At 35.9% G+C, this 26783-nt stretch overlaps 1 protein-coding gene across 2 annotated transcripts in view; it reads left to right on the top strand.

The window, feature by feature from the left end:
- LOC132914298 (ribosomal protein S6 kinase alpha-5-like) overlaps nt 1-26783 on the top strand; it is a 54818-nt gene that overhangs the window by 18840 nt on the left and 9195 nt on the right. For both annotated transcript variants that reach the window (XM_060973290.1, XM_060973289.1), the window contains 2 exons: nt 23827-23901; nt 25461-25679. In XM_060973290.1, coding sequence (XP_060829273.1) covers nt 23827-23901; nt 25461-25679 — 294 coding nt within the window. The remainder of the gene's footprint in view (nt 1-23826; nt 23902-25460; nt 25680-26783) is intronic.

Below are 26783 nucleotides of genomic sequence, written 5' to 3' on the forward strand. Positions count from 1 at the left end.
CGGTACAGGAGACTTCCGTTTACAGCTGATGTTGAGCGGACTATAAAAATATTAAAATTATTATTTTCACTGTCAAGTAGAATTACTTCCAAGCTCTTGACTTTGAAGGAAAGATAAGTGTTATCTGCTTTCGTTTATTCGTCCCAAATAAGTATAAATTATTCCTCGGCGATTACCTTTACGGTGCATTAAAATTATACTACGATTGGAATAAATATTCCGAAACGTTTCGAAAAGTCATCAAGATTTCAGAAAAATTGAAACTATTCTACAGGAATTTTATATCTTGGAAAGGTTAAGACCTTAAAAAGTTTAATCTCCTCAAAAATTCTATTAGACCGTTGCATAATAAATACCGTTTTCTCACGTGGTCTCGTTTCAGTTATTTCGAGTTCATCAAACATTCAGCGGCTAATTTTTTCGTTTGTCTATCGTTTCGCGCAAATGGTTCTACTCCATAATAAATAACCTTCGGCGGTTCGATTTTATTTCGTAAAGCAACAACGTTTCATTATTTTTAAAACACAACAACGGAAGCATCGACTAAGAAATAGTTTTCATGGCTTTTATACCGATAAAAAGAATATAGATGTAACGATAGTAGAGATTTCGTAAGACGATAGACATATTTCTTTTCGATATAAGATACAGTTACCTATTGAAAGGTTTTATCTGGAAACGATATTTATTATCACACCTACATACGTATAAAATTATAATTTTTCTATCGAATCGCGTTTGAAATTACGTAGAACATTCGCTACACGGGAAAATATTTCAAGTACAGGTTGTTATTATCTTATCTTTTTTGTTCTGTCCTTCGTATGTTCTCAAACGGAATAGTATTTCTTTTCTTTTTTTTAAATCACCTAACACACTTCGGAAGTTCATTGGTCTTACTACGTGGGATGTTCAAGGTCGTTCAAAATCGTTCACCGCGTCTCAAAGTCCATGTTCAACAGTAACGTATTTATATTTTATACGAAGAGTGGCTCATTGAACTTAAAATAGTTGCGCTCTTTTTTAGTGACAAAAAGGTAGTTAAAAATACGCGAATGCTATCGTTAAAACGTGATTTATGCCAAGGTCGCCTTAAATAGCATTTTGAAGTTATTTTTATTTCTAAAGTAGAATCTGGAGTACCTATAGTTAAAATACTTAATCGCGTAAAAATCTCTTAGCTAGTGTAATTATATTTGAGGTATTTTAATTAATCATAATATGATAGAACGAACCTTAGTTATATTCTTAATTATAACGTATCAATTACTGCAATTTTAAAATGCGAGCCACTCGCGAAATGTAGACCGTGACCTTGAATTATTTTTTTTTCTCTCGCTTATGTTTTCTTCGAACGTTTCCTCGATTAAAATCTCGTTAAGAATTAAATCGATCGGTACTCGTCCGCGACGATGTCTACGATATCGTTTCTTGCGAAAAGTGCATTCATCAGGTCGACGTAGAGATTCGTTCGTTCGACTAATCTACGATCGTCATTGTTTTCTTAATTATTGACAATAGTATTAAAACTTTTCGATTTGCGGATAATCCAGAAAATGAAACAAAAAAGAAGCAAAGAGATATAGATTTTACGATGGGAAGTATTCTGGGCTAAAAGGATTACATTAAAAAAAATTGTGCCACATTTTTTCTTAAGAAGATACCGTCCTTGATTATCTATGATCTTCCACCACATAGATTAGAAGCGTAACACCGACGGTGAACAATTATCGTAAAGAAGAGGACATTCTGAAAGCACTTAAACCGATCGAACGAATTTCTGCATTAATTCGTAGTAGATATAATTTATATCGTAAGAAAGAAACGTGGAAGGTAAAAGTGCTTTCAAGCTTCTCGTCGATGATATACTTTCAGATTATCTGGCTCGATTTACTTTTCCAAATCTCAATACCAACCATACCGAATCATATTTGACGTTTTATATTTCCCGTTTAATGCCTCGGACAATAATCTTATTTTAATGCCCACTTATTTAATATCTTAGATAGTAGTACACGTTTATTTTTATTCTTCTTAAAAGCCATCCACCTCGGATAATTATTTCGACGATTTTAATTCTAGCGATTCTTTGATTTTAAGTACAAATTTCCCTGAAGCAAATCGAACGTTCATTCACAGTAGCAATTAAGAACATATTCTGTTTATACCTTATTTGTATAAAGCGTTAAGGAAATGAACTTCCTCGTTTGTTTTCCTCGTTCTATTGTTGCAAACAAATACCGCTTTGTCCCTCCGCGCGTCTTATATTATTCGTCTCATAAAATCGGAACACGCGTATCGTACGATCGTTAGAAAGGTGGCAAGTGAATTCAGGGAGTATCGAGCATTATTCTCTGGAATCGAGAGTCGAGAGTGATAAATAACTCTCTGCTTTGTTCGGCAAACGTTGCCGGCACAGATGCATTTCCACGGGTCTCGTAATAAATTTATAGATATTTCCGGGTAATGCTGGCTGACAATGCCGCTGTTTTGCGGTGGAAATATATCGGGTTGGAACGTGTAACGTATCGAATGGTCGAGTCTCGAAAGATGAAATAGCGATCGCGAATCTGTCGACTCCGCGTTTTCTACATCTTCTCGTTTCTTCGTCTATTTTTAATTTTGGCCAGATAGACGATGATACTCGTAACGCTTATTTTATACGTTTCTTTTTCTTTTCTATAAATATCTTAATCGTATTAGTTTTATAAATATCGTATATCGTCTGGAATTTATTGTTTTGTTTCTCACATACGAAACAAGATATTTTTCCTAATACTTGTATATTCGTTTGTTCCTAAGTATCTTTAAATTTATTATAAGTAGGATATTCGTAGAAATTTATATTTTTCTAAATATAATTGGAGGTATAATAGAAGGTGTCGTATTTTGGATAATTTATATAGTTTTGTATATTACGTGCATTTTTAAATCTTCGATCACAAATGCATAAAAATCCACAGTCTCGTTGGAAATGTTAATTTTTTGCATTTGGAGCATAATCCATCTCTCTTGTACAGATATTATAGGAACTAAAGAGTTACGTTCCGAAAGGGAAATGATTCTAAATATCTCTGAATTTATTTATGTTGATCGATATTCTTGCTCTTCTCAGTGTTTATCGATAAAACGAAAATCGAACAAATCAGTCACCAAACTGACGCTACTGCGCGATGTTTCATACATACAAATATATGTGTTCTTCCACCAATATCGAATAAAGTATTTGCACACCATTGTATTTGTTACAGCATTCATGTACCAACAAATTAGATCCAAGCACATTAAATTTCATATCGTTCGATGGTACTTTCGTACGACTGTAAAAACGTAATGCCATAGAAATCAAGTGTGGTGGCCGATAAAAAAATGTCGCGGTTGAAAATGGAGGCATTTAAAAATATCTTTCGTAGCCACTGTATTAACCGCCTTCCTACGCACAGACCCCATAATTAAGCCGCGACAATTTCGATGTAAGAACGCGGCGAAAAGAACACGACTTTCGTCAGAAATCACGAAGTAGTCGGCTCTATCCAGATAAAACTGGGTCGCCGAAGCTTCTAAGAGAGATATCGTTCAGCGAGAACTAGGATCTTCATTAAATATATCTGAGAGCTAGACACGAAGTCAGCCTTGATATTCGGTCTCACGCGATCGATATCGTCGAAGTAGAGTTTCCTTCCACGGGGATGGAAAAGTATCGAACCGAAAACGGCTTTCGCCGAAGGTTAGTCGATGTTACACAACCTCCACGATCGGTCGTTTTCATATACGTATGTACTTGCGTTTCCTGCGTCTTTTTCGCTTCTTTTTTTTATACGTACATATCCAATGAAACGAGCGACGACTAATAATCTACCAAGCATAATTACAACTAGGAGACAGGCTGTGACATAATGCTCGCGTGCATTGCTTAACAGGTGTACATGCTCGTCGTTGTATTTCTCGTATTTGAAATAGAAAGAGAGAGAGAGAGAGAGAGAGAGAGAGAGAGAGAGAGAGAGAGAGGAAAGAGGTAAAAATTCAGAGTTTATAAGTTTACGATATAGGGCTCTTCAAGATCATCTTAAGGTCAGATAAATGTCACTATGACCTGTGCACTTTGGTATTCTATGAAAATCTGATACATTCCCTCTTTTTTTATATTTCGTCAGATGTTTTACCGTTAATATAGCTTTTAAGAATGCATTGTCGAAGGTGATGATAATTTCATCGAGTTTTCGGGCTTTTTGTGCGACTTTATATATAGGCAGGTCGGGAATTGATAGGTGAAAGAGTATAGCTGCGATCTGTGCTACTTCGATCAGATTATGCTAGGAAATTTACAATTAAGAGTTTAGTTTCGATTTTATCGTCGTTGGTTTGGTTGAAATTTGAAATTTCTATGGGATTTTAGACATCCTGCGACGTGTTCTCTGAAAATCTATGATGAATTTTCATATTGAATCTGTTCTAGAGTTACTAATTACTTCTGCGCTTTATATCTTATCAGTATCTTCAAGCTTTGTCACTCGTGAACAAAAATTGACGCTACGAAAGTGTTGTAACGTTTCACCAGCATTGCAGGTGGATCGAGTATGCTTGTAAGGATATACCAGCGCGTAGTGTTCGGTATCAATGCTTCCTTTAAATCTACGATGAACTTGCTGCAATGCTGGCGCAACGTTGGAATATTTCCAAAAGGACAAGACGGAAGTCTCGGATAATATTAATCGGTTCAGCTCGCTAAGCGTAATATCGATGGTTATGGTCTTTGACTATTTAACTTTTACTTTACTTTAACTCGTTAGCGTTATCTTTGGGTTACATACGACCGTAATAGCTATTATTTAATTTTATACCGCATTCTTCGTATTTATTTCTATTAAAGATCATTATTGTTTGACGTATATATCTGAAAAGTGTTACAACTTGGAATACCTTAGTCCTTTGTTAGAGAAACGTTAGAATCGTAAAGCGAGAGAGAGATTTCTAGAGCTGAAAATGGAAAATTACAGAAACGATATCCGAAGATTGCTTCTTACGATATATCCTTTTTATCAACGTTACGCGTTTGGTAAATAATTTTTCTCTCGGGCTGCCAAGAAATTTCTCAAAATATTGATTTTCATTTTTCCGAAAAATGTCGATTTCAAAGACATATTAGAGATGGATAGTTTTATTTTAGCCTGACAGCCTTGAAATAGGATTTGGATCGCGAATTTTGTAAACTTTTCGATATCGCACGTAGCTCGTTACTACAAATATCTACGGTTATTATCAACAATAGTTTGGTTCTCCGCGCTTGATCGCAAGAGTATCGATTATTATATTTTAGACTCTTTTATAAACTTCATGGATTTCTCATTTATTGCCTAGGATCGAATAGGTTGTTCCTCTTTGCGATTATGTTACATCAAAGTTATGTTACATCCTTTTCACCATTAAATAACGTCAAAATCAGAAACTCGACCAAACTGTACTCGTGAAAGATTTTTGCTAACAGTTAACGAGTACGATTAGCGCGAAAAAGGATATGGTAAAACTTCCTTGCGATCGATCGATCGTTCTCGGAACTGCGATTCGATTTATCCGCGTGAAACGAACAACAATAAATTCTTTAATGCAACCGATGTTGCGTAATCTCGTTTTTGCGCAAGCGAATCTGCATGAATGTTTACGCGGCGATAGTAAACGACCATCGAGGACGATTGTTACAAACTGTTACACGATTGGTCTTTTTTGTTGTTTTTTCTTTTTTATTCTCTTATATTTGCTTCTCGATTCTTCGTGCGCAAGAATTAACGCCCGATATCGGCGAGCTACTTTACTTTTCACTTTTTTCTTTTTTTTTCGCAACTCTTTATGGTTTACGTTACACTCTCTGTTTCGATCATTTTGCCTGTATCGGTATAGCGGCTCGCGTTTAAGAACGCGTTATACTCCTTGGTATATATGTACCTTTGTGTTTTCGCAACTAGCGACAGTATTTACACTGCTGCTCAAATATTTGATATTAATACTTTGCTGTTATTTCAAAGGATCGGGGGAAAAAATTAAGAAAGGGAGACAAAATGTCCGTGACGAAAAACGAGCGATACTTGAAATAAATTTACGCGTTATTATTATTCGAAATATCCCTGTACTTATTGTTTCGATTAGTATTGTTTATCGCAATTCACGCCTTTCGGCACAGGATGGACTGCGGTTTACGTCATGATCGCTTACCACTGTCTCGCAAACTGATATTTTCCGTAAAAGATAAGGACAGAAAACGTACTTAATTATAGCCTAAGCGGTTTCGTAAAAAGCGTTCGATAGAAGTCGCGCTTATGGTTGCGGAAAAGGTTGTCGGCGATCACGTTCACCGAACGTGCATTTGAGGAACGTCTGCATATCCGATAAATGCCCATCGAATCCACGGTGGCGTCGTTGTGCGTTGATATTGATTTGTTGCGAATTTATATTTAGACTCGACGCGAACTTGCCTTGGAACGAGTTATTTATCCTTCGGTGTTTTCCTGTTGAGAGCGTGCTCGCTTACGGGGAATTACACGTCGAAAAGCTTCTTTATCATATCGTACCAGTTGTGCCCGTGCCGTTTATTCATCGATGGCTCGCGTTCGGCCTCTGTAAAATATCAGACGTCGTCCGTTCATTCCGAGTCTATATAACGTTTTCCACGTTTCTTCCTTTTCTTTTTTTCTTCGGCAAACAGGTCCTGTCGATGCACGATGAAAACGCGATTGTTACTTGCAATTCGAGATGAAAGGTGTTTGGTGTTTTCCTGAAATTATTTACGTTATCAACGTTGAGAAGGAGAACGCGAATAAACAGTAACTCGATTCGTATTAGAAATTCGAGACTGGTAAGATTGTTTTATCGAAAGCTAAAATATACATTTTTTAACTATTTTATTCGGTATTTGCGTTATCGTCGTTGACAAGAATATAAAATCACATAAGAGTATTCGAAAGTGTAGCATACGAGAAGTGAATGTATCTTTGATGTGCAGTTTGTTTTTAGTGTTATTATATTTTGTTATTTTTAGTAATTGTGTTATCATTATTGCAAGATGTTTCAGAGTTAGTTATAAATATTGTTGGAGAGAAGTGTTTTTGTTGTGTAGGACATTGGTAACTCACAATGGATTTCGTTACTATTGGATAATATTTCATAATATTACCGGTACGTTTAGCGCCACGTGGGTATGAGACCTACTTAAAGGATTTTCGTTTAAATCCGATTTTTATTTATTACAATATCACAATACCTTTGCGCGCATTATTTACGATTCGTGACTTTCGCGTTCAACGATTAAGCTCTGTATTCTCATAGACTATTTTACAAACTTCGCGCGACGCGTGACATTTTTTACTTCATTCTGTATATCCTTTCATTTAAAAGGAATTCCTTTTTGTCGTTTCCAGATGAACGATACCGTGGTAGCTGATGAATTAAAAAATACTTTGGGACTATTTCTACCGTTTCATCGACACCGATTCAAATTATTCAAACCGAGCACGGTGAAACCCAAGTCCACGCTCGAAACTCATCGCGATTAATATCGTGGAATTTACATTTTCTTTTTACGATCTCAAAATCTGTTACTGTGGCACTTAATAAACTGAAAAAAGTGAGTAGATCTCTATTTAATCTCTAAAGATCTCTATTTAAGTAAACGATCTCTATTTAAAAATCATCGTGACCGATATCAACTTTTACAAATATCTTCCTACGATTTCCAAACGATCACCGAGACTTTTAAAACCATCTCTTTATGACATCTCTATTATCGCCTACGTTCGCGACAAGACTAAAAAATGTCGTGATCGGCATCGTGAAATTTATGCAAACGTCTTCTTGCAATCTCTAAACTGTAAACGCTCGACACTGCTTCCAAAACCATTTCCGTTGTTTCTCATTTAGATCCAACTTACATCTTTATTATCTTGCGTTAATTAAGCAAAATAATACATAGGTGGTTGCGTGCGTATGGTGAAACTCGTGTGGGCAACGTCTGGTGGGCACGTGTGGGGGTACACGTGCACGATTTACCTGGCGACGACGAGGCAAACGGAGGAATGCGTATAGCGTGTGTAAGGCACAGTACCGTATCAAATAACGGTTGTGCCACGGTAAGCCGACCGTGTACAGACATTTTCGCCGTTTTCACGAAGGGTGTATCGCTATTCGATCCAATTGGAAATTGTTTCGTAAAAGCCTTGTCAGACACAGGCTAACGATCGAACAATACGGTGTTTCCGCGATAATTGTTTCCAAAGGGTTAATTGGTCTTTTGCATTCCACGGATCTTTAGCTATGCACAGGGATTCTACGTTACGTACAAGTACAATAATTTTTATTTTAAATTTAAATACGTGATAAGTTTAAATACGTAAATATTATAAAATTGACTCTGACCCGTTGTTCGCATCGTTGCTTTAAACGCCAATGTTTTTCTTCAAATATCAAAAATGTCTGGCTGAAATAAAAAATTTCAGTTACCTTTGAATAGTTACAATGTAAAATCGTTATTTACTAAACATTTTCCTGGTAATGTGACTCGATTATCTCGTTTATGCGATATCCTTATAGACCGTAGAATCTTGGAAAATACCGCCATTTTTGCTTGATTAACACAAATAAATAAACGGTGCTAAGCGCTGTCATTTTATATCTTTATCTTTCAAATATGGACAATGTGGCGACTCTGTGATATTTATTATATGCCTCTTATCACGCATAAATTCAGTTCAATAAAAAATCGAACGATCGTAATAGCAGTCTTCGCTGATAATCATACACAAGTGTGGTCTTAAGCGTGCATTTCATCATTCAGCTAAATAGATGTTTCATTCTTTCAAATTATACTTTGAATGAAATTCTACTTTCGATCGAACTGTATTTTCTCTGATTAAAAAGTTCGTCAAGTTTGAAGAAACCATAAAAGAATTATTGCTCGTTTGAATTTTATGCTAAACGTTTCGTTGAAACGTTAATGGCTTCTGTGTTTATCGAAACGAAAAAGCGATTAAGAAATAAAAGTTGCGATAGGAATAAAATATGAAAAACGGGTGTAATTGGTTACGACTATTTCTTTGCGCGGAAACAAAGAAGATAGGAAGAAAGATCTTCCTTTAGGTTTAGCGAAAAGAAACATCACGCTGTTTTAAAGTACAAACGATTTTTCCTTTTCCTTTCTTCGGGTTAACGTCAGTCGCTAAATAAAAGATATCGCTTATTGCTTGTTTTACTTGTCGTTTAGTAACTACTTCACGCGAAATCGTAGTTATTATCGTGTCTTGTATTTACAAATAGCCGGCGTAGAACTTTAAATATGCAAAAGGAATCGATAACGACTTTGTTCTATAACGAATTTTCGCGGTGAAACTTCTGAAATATCGTTAGAAATAAGTCAACCTTCTGAAAGATATTAGCACAGATGTGTAGATTTAGAGATTATTTTTAATTCAAAGTATAGTGAAATAATATTACACGAATAAACGTTAGTTCAAGGTAAGTTTGGAGGAACGAATATTCCTTTCGCGAATAATTCATCTTCAAGATCTCGGAAAAATGACAAATATCTTTTTCTAAATTTAGTATATTTATCTCTGAACCACTTATGCCGGAAGTGATAATCATTTTTCTTCTTTCAAATTTAATTTTCATGTTGCGTACGTATTGAAATAGCTGCGTTCAATTTTAGACGTTTTAACATGTCTAGTATTGACGGTGCAATATCTGAAGCGTAGGTATCATCGAGGATAAAACAATCTTAGATTTGACTACGTGTGTTTGGGAAGAATTACGAAGTAAAATGTTATTCTCATCCGAAGTTGATCATAGGATCCCAGAAAATCTTATTTAACTCGTATAAAATAATCTCCAAAATGTTAGATAGTTTGGGAATAGAAATTCTCTCGTGTTGGAAATTTCTTTCTTTTCTTTTTTTTTTTTTTTTTTTTCGTTCGTTCGTTAGGAGGAAAAGGTTTAGTCATCGGTTAATCGCTGTATTACTTTCCAATCAGAGACGATAACCAGCAGAGCGATACGATTGACGTAGAAATTTTAAAATGTCACTAGAAGTGTTATGGACTTTAAAATATCTAAACGATTCCACCTTCTTTGTAAACATACAATTGAGGGCAAATTTGTCGAACTTGGGAAAAGATAACTTACAAAGAGTTCTATTTTTTTTTATTCAAATTTTAATTCGCTTATACAGTTGAAGCACGAACTCGAGAAAGAAGAATAGAAATATGTTACAAAGTGATAAACTTCGAAATATCTAAAAAGTTGTATCCTTTTTATATAATACTACAGTCTCGACATCCTATCGCGTTTCACGTAAACATAAAAAAAATATCATAAAAAAGACAGACGAACATATTTAGCAAAGAAATAAACTAAGAGATACTTAAAGCCTTCCATTCTTCTTATTAATACGATACCGCACGTAGACTACAGTATTTCATTACCATTTCGATTCACCTTCGTAAAAGAAATATTAATAAAAAGAATTCTCAAGGAAACGTAAACATCCTTTCCATATATATTTATATTTATGATATTATTTATATATAATAATTATGTTTATTAAATCAGTAATATAAAATTTTTTTAAATACCTAAAGTATTTTACTCTCTTTCAAATATAAGTAAGTTACAAAAGAGCTTGAAAAGGAAAACTGAAAGAAAGAAAGAAATAAATACCTAGAGAAATTAAATAAGCAAATAAATTTTCATCTCCCCTTTGTAACAGAAAGGCTGATATCTGTCCTAATGGTCTAATATCTGTTTAGAAGGACTATATCGTCCAGTTGTTCCTGTACAATGGACATCCCATTGTGCTCGAAATAAATCTTAGAAGGGAATATATCGCGTGATATTAAGTGCACGTGTAGTTGCCTTTCGTCTGGCGAAAGAAAGTAGTCGGTCCCGTTACGAAATAGCGAGTGAATGCCGACTATCTGGGTCAGACAAAAGCGGAACTTCCGCGACTATACTCGAGGGCTGCCGAACCGTTTAACCTGGAACATTAGTTCAATTTTTACGCAAATTACCCCCCCCCTATGTCTTTGTCATATATGTACCTTAGAATTCTCGTTTTTATCATTGCAATTTACGCGTTCTTTCTTCTTCTTGTTTTTTAAGAATAGGGAAAAGAGAGAAATGGTATTGTAAGGTAAATGGTATTGTTACTAAGCTGGAAAATAAATATCAAAGAATCGTAATAGTAATTTGAATTTCGAAGAATAGATTTGGAATATTTAACCAGTTGGAGATAGAATGTTTGTTCAACTTCATTTGCTTTTTCATGTAAATTATTTTTTACGCTTTTGTCATATTCCTTAGGTTTTTCTTTTTATTATTTCAATTTACACGTGCTCTCTCCTTCTCTTTTACGAATAAGAGAGGGGAGTGAGAGAGAGAAAGAGAGTTCTTGCTCTTAAAATAAATTAAATCGCCTTTAGTTTCTTCTAGTTTTTAGTTTTTAATTTTTAATTTAGCGTTTAGTTTAGTTGTATCAATTTTTTGTTAGTTCGATCTAGAATTGGTTCCTTTAATTTTTACACGTTTCTCCGTGCAAATTATTCCCTTCGCGTTTATCGTATATTCTAGGATATTTATCTCTACTAATTTTCTAATTTATTCAATTTAAAAATACGTACGATCGACCGTGTTATAAGAATACCCGAGTTCAATAAATCGCGTAAGAGTTGTTTTAAGAATTTCAATTTCAATCTAGTTGAAATTTTTATAATTCCTAAATAAGTCGAATCTTTAGTGTCGTTACAATTCGATGAACTCACATTCGACAAAAGTCATTTAGAACGTAGAATGCAATGGTAAAATTTCTTTAGTTTTCCAGGAATATTGTTAGACATTTCAAATTTCAATTTGTCAGCTCGTGTACTTATCAAGATATCCAATGACAGTGGTATAAATTTCCTGCAGGCTCTTCAATTTGTTGAGGAAAATGTGCGTGGTCAAAGAACTATGATACATACGTGTACCATATATTACCGGTGAATGGTACTTTCCGTTTTGTGTTCAGACAGGGTGAACAGACTTTGTAAGGAATCATAAATCACCTTTGTGAAAGTGTTGTAATGGCGTTGGGTCTGCGTTGGCCGACTACCCTTCACCTTCAACTTGCATGCACCCTTTGTAAGTGCAACGTGCTGTTGGTTTCCCGTATCTATAGCTTTCATGAATCTTTCACGACTGTTTGTACTCCCTTTATTACAAATTTTCCTGTGGTTTAACCGAGAACATTTCTCTCATTTTCTTCGTTTTCAGCGGAGACATATTCTTTTTATACATAATTAATATTTTTCCTAATGAAATTAAATAAAATTGACTGTTTACGAATTTTACGACAGGTTCGGTAAAATACTTTTTTTCCCAAAATTTGTATCAATTGCCGTCGACAAACATCCACGAGATTCTCAATCGTGCAAAATTTTTTGCAATTACGCCAACTTCTTTTTTCGCGATAAGATTCAATTGAATAAAAATATTTTCCTAACGAGAAAGTTCTTCCCATCGAAATTGCTTACATTTCCACGGAAAGATATATTTACGCTGTCACAAAGAAAATTTCGCGAGAATCCTTATCCTTAAAATTCTTCGAAGCACGTTGTGTCAAATTTCCGACAAAAGAGCGTTACCCAATTAAGATTCAACTCATCGGAAAAATTTCAACCGGCCGTTGGGAGGAACGAGAATTCTCGGTCTCTTCTATATTTAACCGCGTCTCGATTTTAATTTCGGAATATCGTTTCACAATGTCAGGAACTCGCGGTCGCCTGCTAAACTTCTAAATCGAGATGTTTACTCGGCCGGATATTAACACAGTCTGGAAAGTGCGTTCCTCTTTCTCTCTTTCATCCATCGAGGATCAAACGCGAGAATCTCGTCTTTTATCGTCGGAAAAAATGGCGAATTGTTTTCTCTCTCTCTCTCTTTTATTTTCATCGAAAAGATTCTCGCTCGCCCGCGTTTTGAAAAGATTTTTCGGAACACGGCAGACACACAATCGCGAACAGAAACCGAGAGAGAGAGAGAAAGAGGCTTTCAGAAAAGTAAAAGGTGAAGCGCCGAACTGCAAAGAAGTCTACTTTTCACGCGCAAACGGGTATTTCGGATTTTAACTTTCAGAGCGGCAATCTCGCGTTTAACTCATTCACCGCTACCGACGCATATGTTGCGTCGCTTCAATTATTCGGGGAAATATGTGTTACAAGGTATTCGTGAAAACACGAATTTGCATAATGTATCGTCGAAATAAAGCCGTTACGTTTAAAGGCCTCCTTTTACAGGAAAAAGGTTTGAACGTGTTCCGTCGAGTCGATTAGTTCGGTGCACGTATAGTTGACAAATTTTCAAACTCAATTTCGATTTTCGAGGATATAAAATTATAAGAAAATAAAGAAGGCACGCGATTAACTAACAGCCCAAGTTTAGTAAACATTTGAAACGAATGCAGGTCAAATGCTAGACACGGTTGAGTTTTCTTCCCAAAGATCGCATCGAGTAAGTCGAGAAATTTGAACGAGTACGATTTTTCCAAGAGGTAGGTTCGGCCGATTTTTGCATCAAGGTTTTCAATTATCAGGCAGAACGTGAAATCGCAGTGTGAATGGGAGAGACAGAGACAGAGAGAATGACTGATACGAAGCGCGTGGATAAGATAGCTTCGTAAATATAGGTATTTGTAAACCAATTCTTGGCTGTAAGTTCGAATAAACATGTATGTTATATCACGAAGATAACTAAAGAAATAGAAACGAGATTTCTCCCGCCTGCTAAATACTTGTTACATGTAACGAGTATCGTACTTCGAATGTTTTGCGTGTTTTTCTATGTTATACATGTATTCTATGTATTTTTGCATCTTCAGACGCACAGGCAACCGCTGTTATACTTGTAACGATCGTTGTCGTAAAGTTACGTTTGAAGGGAAGCGAGGTAAAACAAGGGATAAGCAAAGGGGTAAATGGTTCGCAACACGTTCGAATCCACGAACAGGCTTGCGTAATCCGGATAGAGGGAGGTTAGAGGCTTGTCGACGGTGCTCGAGCTTGCTCGTGGTCGCTTTTACTACCTTGACATGGATTCTCGGCTGGCAGTCAGGGCCGGGGACGCTCGCGAAGGACCCCCACGTGTTAATTTCACGCGAAAACCCTTTTAGCTACGAGGCGAAAATTCGATCGTCGTTATCGTCCTCGAATCGCGACACGATTTTCGCTTGTTACGACGCGGACGAGCTCTAAAATTCTTGGAAAACACGACGCTCGTACGTGCAAGAACTTTCATTGACCGATGGTCGATTAACGGACTGCGCATGTTTATGAATCTAATAGGGTGGATTTAAGCCGCCAAAAATTTGCAAAATCACGTAGTATATAAATATAGTAAAATATAGTTAAATTTTAGAAGCAATGTGTTTGTTATAATATTTACCGGTTGAAGCTATTTAGTTTGCAATTTTTACAGTTTCGTTCATAAAAATATAAAATTACACACATATATGTGCGCGTAACATATACATACACGCATGTACATATACGCATACATACACATGCGCGTACGCATACGCGTGTGTGCGAGGATTCGAACGAAATTGAAAGGTATTTATATGGATAACTCCTTGAATAGCACAACGTGCAGTTAATAAATATTCATTTACCGTAAAATCGTATTAAGAAAGAGAGGAAAAAACGTGGCTCTTATTGGCGAACAATGTTTGCACGTTTTATCGTAGAATCTTGAACTCTTTTTTATTTAAACAGCCCCAGCAAACACCTGTTGCTACACGACGAGCGACACTGAATAAAAATTCCACCTCAAACTCTTCTAACCTAATTCTAATAGACTCGATGCTTTATAGTGGCGAAAAATCCTCTTACAGTCTTTTTCACGTATTTACATTCTTCGAAGGCCAATTTATTTTATTATTTTATTATTGTCAGTATATCATAATGTGTAGATTAACCTACATAACACAGTAGCATCGTCTAGAGTCTAGGGGATGATTTCACGCGCGAGAAGTAGAAAACGTAGAATAAAACTTTTTCGAGGAATCTTTGTTTATGTTTCTGTTTATTCTATTACATCCTCAAATTGTAATTAATTATTATTTTAGTTAAGCTGGATATTCGTAATCAGAGGTATATCTTATGTAATAGTCTTGTATATTAATAAAGAATAGAAAATTAGTCGAAATCTATTTTTAATAAATATTCCTTACTTCATCTTACGGTGTTGAATTAGTAATTGAAAAACAAAAATTGTACATTTCGAGATAATATTTTTAGCCTGTACAAAATATTCAAGCCACCGGATAAGTAGTTTTGTAACCAACTTATAAATAGATGTACAATTGCATACTTTACAACGACGCTTATTATACTTACTAAGCAAATATCTAACGACTATCTCCTTAAAAGCAAAAACTCAACCAAACTTTTTCTATCCGAAAAAAAAAAAAAAAAAAAAAAAAAAAAAACGCGAAGAAAATTTTTCCGACGATTCCTGTGATTTAGACTTTAAAAACTCTCGAAAGTTCTTAACAATTCCTGAAAAATTAAAAATTCAATTTCTTCCTTCGACTGATTTTTTTACACGTTTCGCAACGAAAATTTCACGAGGTATTTGCACGAGCTCGTACAACAAAGCGATACGTAATATATTTGTTACGCGGAATTGACGAAAACCGCACTCCGTACCTTCGTTCGCGTTCCGCGTTGAAGTCGCGTTATTTTTCGCTCGAAGGTGAGAAGCGGAGAGGATATTGTCGCGGTATCATCGCGACTTTGGACCGTTGTTACGTTCGACGAAATTTCACTGCGTTCACGTAATCGAGAAAACGAGGAAAAAGAGAAAGAAGACGAGGAAAGAAGGAAGGATGGTTGCGCGAAAGGCGTAGAAGTGAAAGCATCACTGGTGACGTTCGTTCCGCGAACAGATAGCGGATCTTAACTCGATTTCGAGGCTTCAAGGGCAGTAAATTTCACTTTTCGTTGATTTTCGAGGTTTTGACGTTCTTTTTCTCTTTCATATAATTATGCAGGCTCTCCTAAAAAAAAAAAAAAAAGAACAGAAACTGTGCTTCTGTCGTCTGAACAAATGCACATCTTCTTTTGTGCGAAACATCTGTTGTTTTCTTTGATAAATCGATTCTTCGAAACATTCTGTCTAACGAAGCAGTGAAATACCAAGATCGGTAATTCGTGAGATATTTCAGATTTTTGTACGATGTATCTCGCTTTTTAATGTAAAATATCTCACGAATCATCGATTTCTTTGATACTTTCGCCTTGTTCCTACGAAAAATTTAATCACGTCAAATTGAAAGCATCCAATTTTTATTTGAAACATTTCTCGTTTGTATCGATCGAAGCGAATCGAAGCGAATTAAGGGTTCATCGTATGATGGACATGATTTTGAAATTTTTTAATTTCCTAAAGCGCAGTTCTATTTTATTGTCTTCTTCTGCTTTGATCTTGCTGTCTCTTTTTTTTTATAATAATTAAAGTTGATCGTTTTCGATCAATTATTTAATTTATTCTGCGATATTCGAAGTTTCTTTAGAAACAGAAAACTTTCCGTTCTTTTTATTACATTTAATCTAATCTTAATCGTGGATCTTTTTATTTTATAATAATTGTTCTCTCCTACTGTAATTCATCTTTCTTGAAATTCCCACTAAGCGTTAATAATTATTATGTTAATAATATTTTAAATCACGATACTTTGCCGTCGAGTCTCGTTTTATATTGAACGAAGTAAAGGAAACAACGAAAGAAAAACTTGGCAATGATAAGTGGATACTGAAAATATTCTTCTTAAGGAGATCAATGTTCGTGCATTTATATGTTAAAAGTATATAGTGACGACGTTAAAACTTATTAACTCATTACCCAATGATTTCTTTAATAGCTGTTTAAATAATTAGTAGCTGTTCGGTAATTTAACATCGTGCCACGTGGCATAACGTCGAAGTACATAGTTCCATAGCATTCTTATACTTGCCAACGAATACTTAATTTGAAAAATCGAGGTCGAAGTTAGACTTCAAACTAAATTCTCTTTTATTAGATTGTCCCAAAAGTTTCTTTCTTTTTATACGCAAATCAGTAGGCGCACAACGTGTTTTGTTTTATATTATTTTATTGAATTACGTACGATCCATTTCGTGGTAATAGAACAAAGCGTGTCATGTACGATTCGATAAAATAATATAAAAGGAGAAATACTGTGCATCTATCGTTTCCTCGTAAAAGGAAAGAAACTTTTCGGACAACTTAATAAGCGTAAGTAGATGCTAGAAAGCGAGAGAATTAAAGAAAAAGAGAGTACTTAACCTTTCGACACTTGCATGTAATTTGTAGTATGACAAAATTACGTTAATAATTACACGACTGAGAAAAACGTCCATATTTCATTTTCTTGTTATTTTACCATCACACAAAACAAATAGTTCAAAACAAATACAGGATCATTTTTCATGTCTCTTTGACCTTTGCGCATATTCATTTTTATTATCTCTATATCTATGTATATTTTCTTGCTTTAACTGTTTTTCCAGCACTATATCATACAGAGTTATTTATAAATGCATATCACTGCTTCAGAATGTAGATCTGCGCGCGAAAACAATGAAAAAACGTCGTATAAATACGTGCGTCTCGGATTATGGATAGTCAAAGAAAAGGTCGTTTCAAATTTTCGTCTCGAACGATTTTCTTCGCTCTCGCTCCGATACTTTTAACTCTCACTCGCATAAGCGAATCACAGTCACGAACGTGAAATTCGACGGATAGAAGTCTTCGACGAAATTTAGATAACGAAGCGACTTGCGTAACGCGAATCACGGTCAAATGAAAAACACCAATTAAGAAAAAAGAGGAGAGGGAAGGTAGAGCGACACGGCAGAAACAGTTTATCCATGGCGAGCCAAAGGAAAGGCGGCGGTACCAATAGGCTGTTTCATATTTCACGGTTCGACTGGAACCGAGTCACGGTTCGTTCGAGATCGGCCATGATTTCAAGTAATTTAAACGGAACACCGATCTAACGCTTCCGGACTGCGCTTTGCTCCGCGTGTGTTCGTCCTTTCGCCGACTCGTTTTAAAAACACACAGCTGCATTCTAGCGGACCAGTATTTACGTATGCTTGTGTACATGCCTACCCGCACACCTGCCGATATTAGCCGCGCCGCAGGTGCGTACAACTTTGCACACCACGTCTTATACGGACCACCGTGCGCACGATATTTCACGATCTGGCCACACCGAGACGAATGACAAATCTTTGCGTCTTGCTCCCTCCGAATCGGATTGTTTACACCGCGGATTGTTTTACCACAAACTGCTTTACTTGCGAGTAACAAGTGCTTCTGGCGAGGGAAATCGAATCGACGTACGGTCGATGTGATATTGCTAGGCGCAGATCGACGTTAATTCGTGTTTTTGAAATTCTTCTTAAACAAAACTATCGGAGCGATTTTGACGATCGCGCGCGAGTCGCAATTTGTCATAGAAACTTTGTAGATTCGCAAAGGTGCGTTTTCCAGTGTCCGAACGATTCTTCGCAGAGACTCGTTCCTTCTTTTTACATCTTGTTAAATTATTTTAAATACACTTTGTTTAAATACGCTTCTCACCGCGATTTCTTCGGTATTATGTAATACTATTTATCGTTATGTATATATATATATATATATATGTTTATTCAGCCTCGAAGCCAAGACTTACACATTTATACCGTACGTATATTTCTATACGTATATAATATCATACTGGTTGATTTAGAGTTGCGAACGACGAGGATACAAGTCGTAGCTTCTTCGATGGGAAGTTAAAGTCGAAATTTTCGAGCGATTTAAAGTATTTGTATTAAAGAGGACTAATAACTCTGACAAATTCATTCCCAAGAATGTTTCTATTAAAACGTCGGTTAAACACGTTTGCTGAAACGTCGATTAAAAAAGAACTTGGTGGATGTTGACGAACAGGATGAGAAAAGAAGCAAGTGAAAGAGACGTTAGACAGAAGAAAGTCTCCTGTTTCGTCTTTTTCTCGTTTCGCATGCAAGGCCGAGATCGTAGTCGAGCCGATTCGATAACCGAACTCGGGGACCGTGGCGAGCGTCATTTTGCAATCACCTTCGTCGACCTTGTCTGGCTTTCTTGAAATGACAATCAGAGCGTAGACGCAGACGCCAAACTCGCGAAATCAAAATCATTGCTCCACACTTGTCTCTTCCTTTTCTTGTCAAAGTAATTTTCGCTTAAACCGTTTCGAAACTTCTAAAGTTTCTCCATTTTTGCGTATCTATCTAGTTCGCGTCTAGTTTTAAAAATATACAGCAATCCGTTTAATTATCGCGCCTTGACTGTATATTGGTAATTGGCGTCCTGCGTTCTACTTCGATGGAAACGCGGCTAATTCCAGCTTTTTCGAACATTCGCGCACAAATTTTTGCCGTCGTTCACCTCGAACAATAATAACTGTGTTTGCGTGGTGACTGAAATTTGCATTGATCGTACAACGAGGAAAAAATATGCTCGGATATTTAAATACTTAATAACCTTTTCCGCGAATTGTTGTTAAAGCGTAATTAGTAATTCTTTCCGTCCACCTTGGTTGGAAAATTTGTTAAACAATTCGGCAATATCTTACATCGAAGACGATGGACAGCTGCGTCGAATTTGGAATAGATCGATTCTTACGCATACTTGAACTATAAATGTATTGGTCTTTGATAAATCTTCAATGTTGTCGGATTGTATCTTCTTTACAAAAACGTAAAAAACATTTGTTCCTACTGTAAACGATCGATAGAAAAATTGTTTCTCATAGATCGATAAGAGTTCGATTTCGAGAAGATCAAACAAACAACATTCGGCAGTCTGTTTCGAGTAACATCGTCGACGAATCTGGAAGACGGCAGAGAATGGCCGAAATAGTAATTCCAATAATTGGAAAGGCACGAGTTTCATTGACTTCCACGATTAACTTTCTGCTCTAATTGATTCACATTTTCTACTGCGTAAATCGATGAAATGCGTTAGTTCCGTTACGAAACGCTAGACCAGCGCGCACGTCTTTTTCCCTTCTCTCTTTTTCTTTATCATGATATTGCGTTCAATTTAGGAAACGCTTGTGAAGATTTATTGGATTAAATAATAAAATGGACTTTCATGAAATTAGGATTTCAAAAATGACGTATTTTTATTCGACAAAACTATCAATCTGTAATTTGACTGGACACTGTAAAAGACTATTTTGAACGTTTCATTAAATCGCAGAGAGAGAGAGAGAGAGAGAGAGAGAGAGAAAGATCCTTGATTTTGTAATAAATTCCGTTCTTCGAACTCAAATTTTGTCCTACTATTAAACATTACATATTGGATGTTTTTTCTCTCTTTGTTTTATTTAATTTTTGCCTTTCAGCTTTGAATGGTTTGCCAACTTTACGAAAACAGCCAGTTTTCACAATACCATATCGAATATTAAATATTAAATATTAAATACAATCGTGACAAAAAAATTACACATAAGAAACGTTCGATTTTGTCGGTTTCAACGCTTTGGTTCTCTTTTGTCCAACTTTCGTACTTTCTTTCTTCCTTCGAAAACCTTGTGAAATTATCGTGGTCTTAGGCCGAGATTCTGTCGTAATCGCTTTGTTAACATATTTTATTTGATAAGGCGCGAATCCATTTCGAATCGAATCGTTTGCAGATGACTGTTCTCCCACGATATCTAATTGTAATCGACGCTAACGTTTTATTTTTAACCTCTTGTTTCTTTACACGGGCAAAGACCACCGGTCGCTTTCATCGAACGAAATGCTTTCTAGGAAATGAAGCGATCGAGAGAATCTCATTAGCCGGAGATAAGGTAGTGTAAATGTTGCTTTAATAAAATTTTGATAAAGTAACCGGAATTTAAACTTTATCGAGTTGCTTCGTGTTTGCTCGAGGAACAATTTACTTGAGAATACCATTTGCAATATTAAAATGATATTAAATTTTCATACACCTGATCACGAAAGTGTCGCATATGAAGAGCTTTAACACTTATGTTCATATTGTGTGTGTGTTACATTGAAGTTGCATTAGCGTTGCAACAAGATACGACTGTCACAGTTGCGTCAAATTCGAAATTAATCTTGAAATGTACACAACAGTGAGATTAACGTAATTTATTTAACTGAGAATGCAACACATGAAAACTTTATCCTTTCTCTTTTACAAACTTTCAGACAAGCATAGTTATCTAATATCATCTTATTTCACATTTATTATATAATATACACAATCTGTTTCAGCTTAGTTTGGACAATATTTACCGAACGAACGATCGTTTATTTTCGCTAAAAGATATTTTGTACTAATCCTGCGATCGCATACGCGAATAATCGCGCAAGTCTAAGAAATCTACATTTTTCCTAATTATGGGAATTATTATGTTGTATTCCGCGGCGTTTTCAAGTCTCGTGCAACGTTTCCTAACGTTTATTTCATAGATCGTGATCGATATTCCAAAGAAAATGCTCGTTTTCAAATTGGAGGAACAAGGGAAGCAAGGGAGAAACGGACGAATATCGGACTAATCGGGTGAGAAACGGGGACACGCTTCTATTTGCAAATTTTCTTTAGGAAATATACCGCTAAAAACAATTCACGAACCTTGAATTATTATTATTTCTATCATTTTCTGGCGCCTTTGTGCCTCGTCTGGGACCCTTATACCGCGACCAGAGATCGTAATTTAGATAGTGTCGTTGAAACTGGATTCATGAGTTTATATCTGGCGGATTTCGCCCGTCTAAATCAGATTTTTACGAAATATTTATATCGTTTGAACCGAGCGTGCCGCATATTTTTTTCTTTTCTTTCAAATTACATACATTTTTCATTCTTTCGATCTAGTCCGAGAATGCTTGTAGAAAACACCGTAGGTGGCAAGAAGCGAGTTCTTCGAGAGAAAAAGAAAACTTATGCGTCGATGTGGTTTAAATTCATGAAAAAGAAAAGTGCGTGTGTCGTCTCTTTCTCTTCGGAAAAGAAACTCGGCGGTTGTTCGTTCATTTGGACAGACGACATGGGCAAAAACCGAGAAACAATGGACTAATGTTTATTGGCATTTATATCTTTTTTGTATAGAGGCGACATTGCGACACCTAGACCCATGTATCTTCTAGCGTTATTAACAACTATTTAGAAAAGGAAATTGCATTTGATTTGAATCGTATGTGCAACATTTTCCAATAAGAAGTCGAAATTTTCCAATTTTAGCACGTACAGTGTTTTCTAGGAGAACTGTTCGGTTAACGATAATCAAATTTAGCCCGACTTTTATTAGATTCCGAAGCTTGTTATTCACACTCAGCTTATAGCAAGTTAGACCAAGAAAAATTTATGTTTTAGTTATCACGTTCGAGATCCGCAGGGCTATCATAATAATAGCCATATCTTTCATCGACGCAAAAGTGTCTACGTGATTGTTATTTCTGATCTAAAATTAAATAGGCGGAAAACTATGCTTATTTATCGATATCGAGATAGTCGATCGATTATTCGAAAGTACGAGGAATGAAAGTTCAGACGATCGAAAGTCCGATTGGAGGCATTCAAATAGAAAGTCTAGTTAACAGTATTTCGATAACCGAGCTCCGATGAAAGTAGCTGTCCGTTTTCTGAAATCGATAGAAAACAATTAAAAAATCGTTATTATACCATCGAAATTCCACTCGTACGATACAGTATTTTTTCGACGGATGTTCGCAAGCATCGATCGAAAATTTGGGATAAATTCTTTGTCGCTTGTTTTATTTTTTGAGAAAATCGAAATATTAAGAATTTGATAAAAACTACAGAAGGTTAACCGTTAAAGATCGTCGCTATAAATACGTTACGTCAGAAAGTCCAAGTTTTGATAATGTCAACTCGAGAGGAATAACACAATGTTACATAATATTGTACGATATTATAATAAGAATTTATTCTTTTCTTTTAGGCTCACAACTTATTACAAGCTGTTTATTACGCTCTTATTCTTAGTTTCTTACGCTATATTGTTTTGCTATTTTATAATGCTGCGTTGTAGTATTTAATTCTCTCTTAATAATCAGAGTGTATCTGTATGCGAATGTATAGCGTGGCGATAAATGTTGTATAATATGTTACTTCGTAATATAATAAAATATTATCACCTGTATAAAATGTTGTTTCATTTAGGGCTAGACATTTCGATGTAATTATAAATCAATTTTTCGATGCAATTTGTATTACTATAGTGGTAACTAATACTCGCTTCTGTATACATATATTCTTTATTTATTTAATCCTAGAAAATATTCGACAAAGTTGCAAATGTAATTCAGAAAAGTTAAGATGTGTAATTGCACGAAATTGCAAAATGTAATTGCACAAACGTTGCAAAATACGAATCCACGATCATTACGATACTTAAAATTCTACAAAATTGCCAATACGCAGTATATATACTCTAAACGCGAAACATTCGAACAACATATCAAATTATTCAAATAGAAATACAAATTTTGAAATGTTGTTCACCTCGTAACTTCGCGTAATTCACAATACAATCTACGATACCGTTAAATTCGAACGACCCCACTTTCCATTCTCAACCTACGTGTCGCCTCTACCATTTCCTCTTTCGCGTATCCCAACGTTCTTTCTATCCTTCGTCGTTCCTTAACTTTACATTAAGAAGCAATAAAAAAAGAAAAAGAGAAAGGTAATTTTTATCACGAATTTTGTTAAAAATAATTCTTTATTTTTTTTTGGTTACAGTAAACCTGGCAGACAGCGCAGACCAGAGGGTAGACATGACGCACTTCGATCTGTTGAAGGTCCTTGGAACCGGAGGTACGTGAACAAAATCCTTTATGGTAGCGATTAAAGTCCACGGTAGGACGTACAACCGGTCCCTTTCCCCCGTAGCTTTTCGCGCTCCAACCATTTTAGCGTTCGTAACCGGTTGATTTTTAATTGCGATCGTCTCGCGTGTTGGCGACGCGACTATTGGGAGGTTTTCCCTTCGGAGCGCGGTAAACACACGTACCGAACGTTTATTATCCGCCGATTCGCGCGAAATAGAACGAGTTTTAAGCATCCTTTCGATCGATTCCGCGTGAATTTTTTCTTTTCCTTTTTTCTTCGACGTATGGGGTTTGTATAAATCGCTTGATTCAGGGGCGCAAGATACGCGAGAAATGCAAGAATCGATAAGACGTTGGTGAATCGCGAAAATTACGGCAGTTTCGTTACGAGGAATAGACGCGGCATTGTACAAGATGTTTCGATAAATGTTTATATTATTAGCCGGTAAAGGAACACACGATAAGAGACGGTAGTTTAATTGGTAGGCGTAGAAACGTGTTCTTCCGGATTTTTGCCTAAAAGGCAGTGGATTAATTTTTACGTCTGTTTATCGGTAAGTGTGATTTTTAGATAGTCTCTTGTTTCCAATTTAATTCAAAATTTTTTAAAATTCTTCGCGCAAGTCGAACCGACCCGTAGTGTACCGTATTCGTTGTAAAAGCATGCGAATTGAATTACGATGGAGAAAAATCGTTTTCTTCGCTTTTTTCCTCTCCGCGTTTGCATTCAGATTAGCAAATGCGAATAGTACGGAGAAACTCGATAGTTTGAACGATTTAACGAGCAGACCGATTGTCCATTTCGAATTAAAAAATCCTCGTTATTGAAACATCTTGTACAGCCCCGATCAAAGTTTCATCATTTATGACCACGTTAAAGATCGTTTGTATTTAATTGCCGATGTTAGAAAAACCATCTACGCGATTTTAATCGAACTTGGCTATTTTTACTAGTGCTTAGAATTTTATAAAATTCAGATAACGAGATAAATTCCTATAATTTTTCACGTCCCATAAATTTTTGAAGATCGTTTCTATTTATAGCTTTGGACTCTCGGAACGTCCAAAAATATTGGTCAAAGCTACGCCGTTTCCTACCTTTCCACTATTCACAAACTTCCACGTCCGAAATATGTATCAGTGCAAACCACTCGATAAACCAATCTCACTCGTCGATCTAAAAAATCTAAAAGTTCAAATTCAATTTCTTTTTTTTCTCTCACACCAACAGCTTATCGACACGCCGTCTATCCGAACCAAAGATACAGCAAGTCCGCTAAAATTTTTCGACAATAGGAACCGTCGAAGTTAAAAAGGAGAAAGAGAAAACGATGATATCGAAACAAATCTCAGCGTGATATTTCCGTTCGATTAATAATCCAGACGAGATTCGTAATTGTTCTATCGACAAACGTGTTTCTCATTTAAAGAATGTTTGACAGTTAACGAAAAATGGAAACACGTTTTTGCAAATACGAATAATCGTGAGATAGCTGGCGAATTAAATCGTGACAGAAAAACACCAAATGAAAATCTTTTGCGCAGCTTACGGAAAAGTGTTCCTGGTGCGTAAGAGAACGGGCGCTGATGCCGGTCGACTCTACGCCATGAAAGTCTTAAAGAAAGCGTCGATCGTACAGAAGAAGAAGACGACCGAGCATACGAAGACGGAACGACAAGTTCTGGAGGCCGTCCGAGACAGTCCTTTTCTGGTTACGCTGCATTATGCCTTTCAAACGGATGCAAAGCTGCATCTTATTTTGGGTGAGTACATTGTTTTCCTTGAAAATTATCGAAGAAAGATTCGCCAGAGATATAGTTAGAACGGGAAAGACGCGAATAGGAAAAGTTTGCGTACGCCAGATTCTCAATTTAACATAGTTTGCGATCGCTACTTCGAATAATCGTTCGATAGCTTTTCTAATATTCATAAAGGGGCTAGTTTCGTCTAAAATAAAGCGCGTGCCTGCGATATATCGCTCTATAGCAAAATTTAGTTTACTTATTTAGTCGTCGTGGCGCAGAAAGCTCTATACATTATTTCGTTTTGATAAATTTTTCCAGTTTCGACAAAAATATAGCCACTTGGTAATGAGCATAGTTATACAGTGATAATTACAATTAACGCGTAAAAGGAAGTGCACTATACGCTAAGTAAATAACTTTAAGTACAACTTGTTAACAGCAGCAAATATTGGAAAATTGGAAAGAGAAGAACGCGTTTTAGCGTACACGACTTAAGTCAATTAAGTGCACTTTTGATGTAAAAAATGAGTAATTAGCGATGTTAAAGTACATGAGAAAATATTTGCTTGCAAGAGGATAGGACATGGTTAGTTTATCGAAAAAATTAATAAACATTTTGAGCTTCGACAACGGATCAGACATAAAAGATTCTTAAAGTTTCCACGACTATGCTTTGTATAAAGTATTTTTATACGCGTCTTTTTATTCTTTATGTACGCGTTACAGTCGCGAGTATGTCATACCGAAAAAAGTAGCTAAGAAAGCGAAAGAAGGAACAGCTGAGAAGGTTTTTAGATGCTATCCTGACATCATCGTCGAGTCGTCCGTGTAACGTTGTGCAACCTTCCTCCCCCGTACAAACGTGTAATCACTCGATGATTTCGTCTTCTCTTCAATTATTTTTCTTTAGACGACATCACAATGTACGAATTATTTTTGTTTCGCAATATGTAGGTCGGCTACTGTAACGTTTCCACGAGTCGGTTGTCGTTCTATTCCAATTTACATGCATGGAAATTCATTAACGATAATATTTAAACGTTTATGTCGATTTTGAAATATGGACTGTTTCGCGAAGCCCCGATATTGAAAATAAATTATTCATATTGCAATTAATATTAA

Source organism: Bombus pascuorum, chromosome 14 (genome assembly GCF_905332965.1).
Source record: "Bombus pascuorum chromosome 14, iyBomPasc1.1, whole genome shotgun sequence".
NCBI classification, from domain to species: domain Eukaryota; kingdom Metazoa; phylum Arthropoda; class Insecta; order Hymenoptera; family Apidae; genus Bombus; species Bombus pascuorum.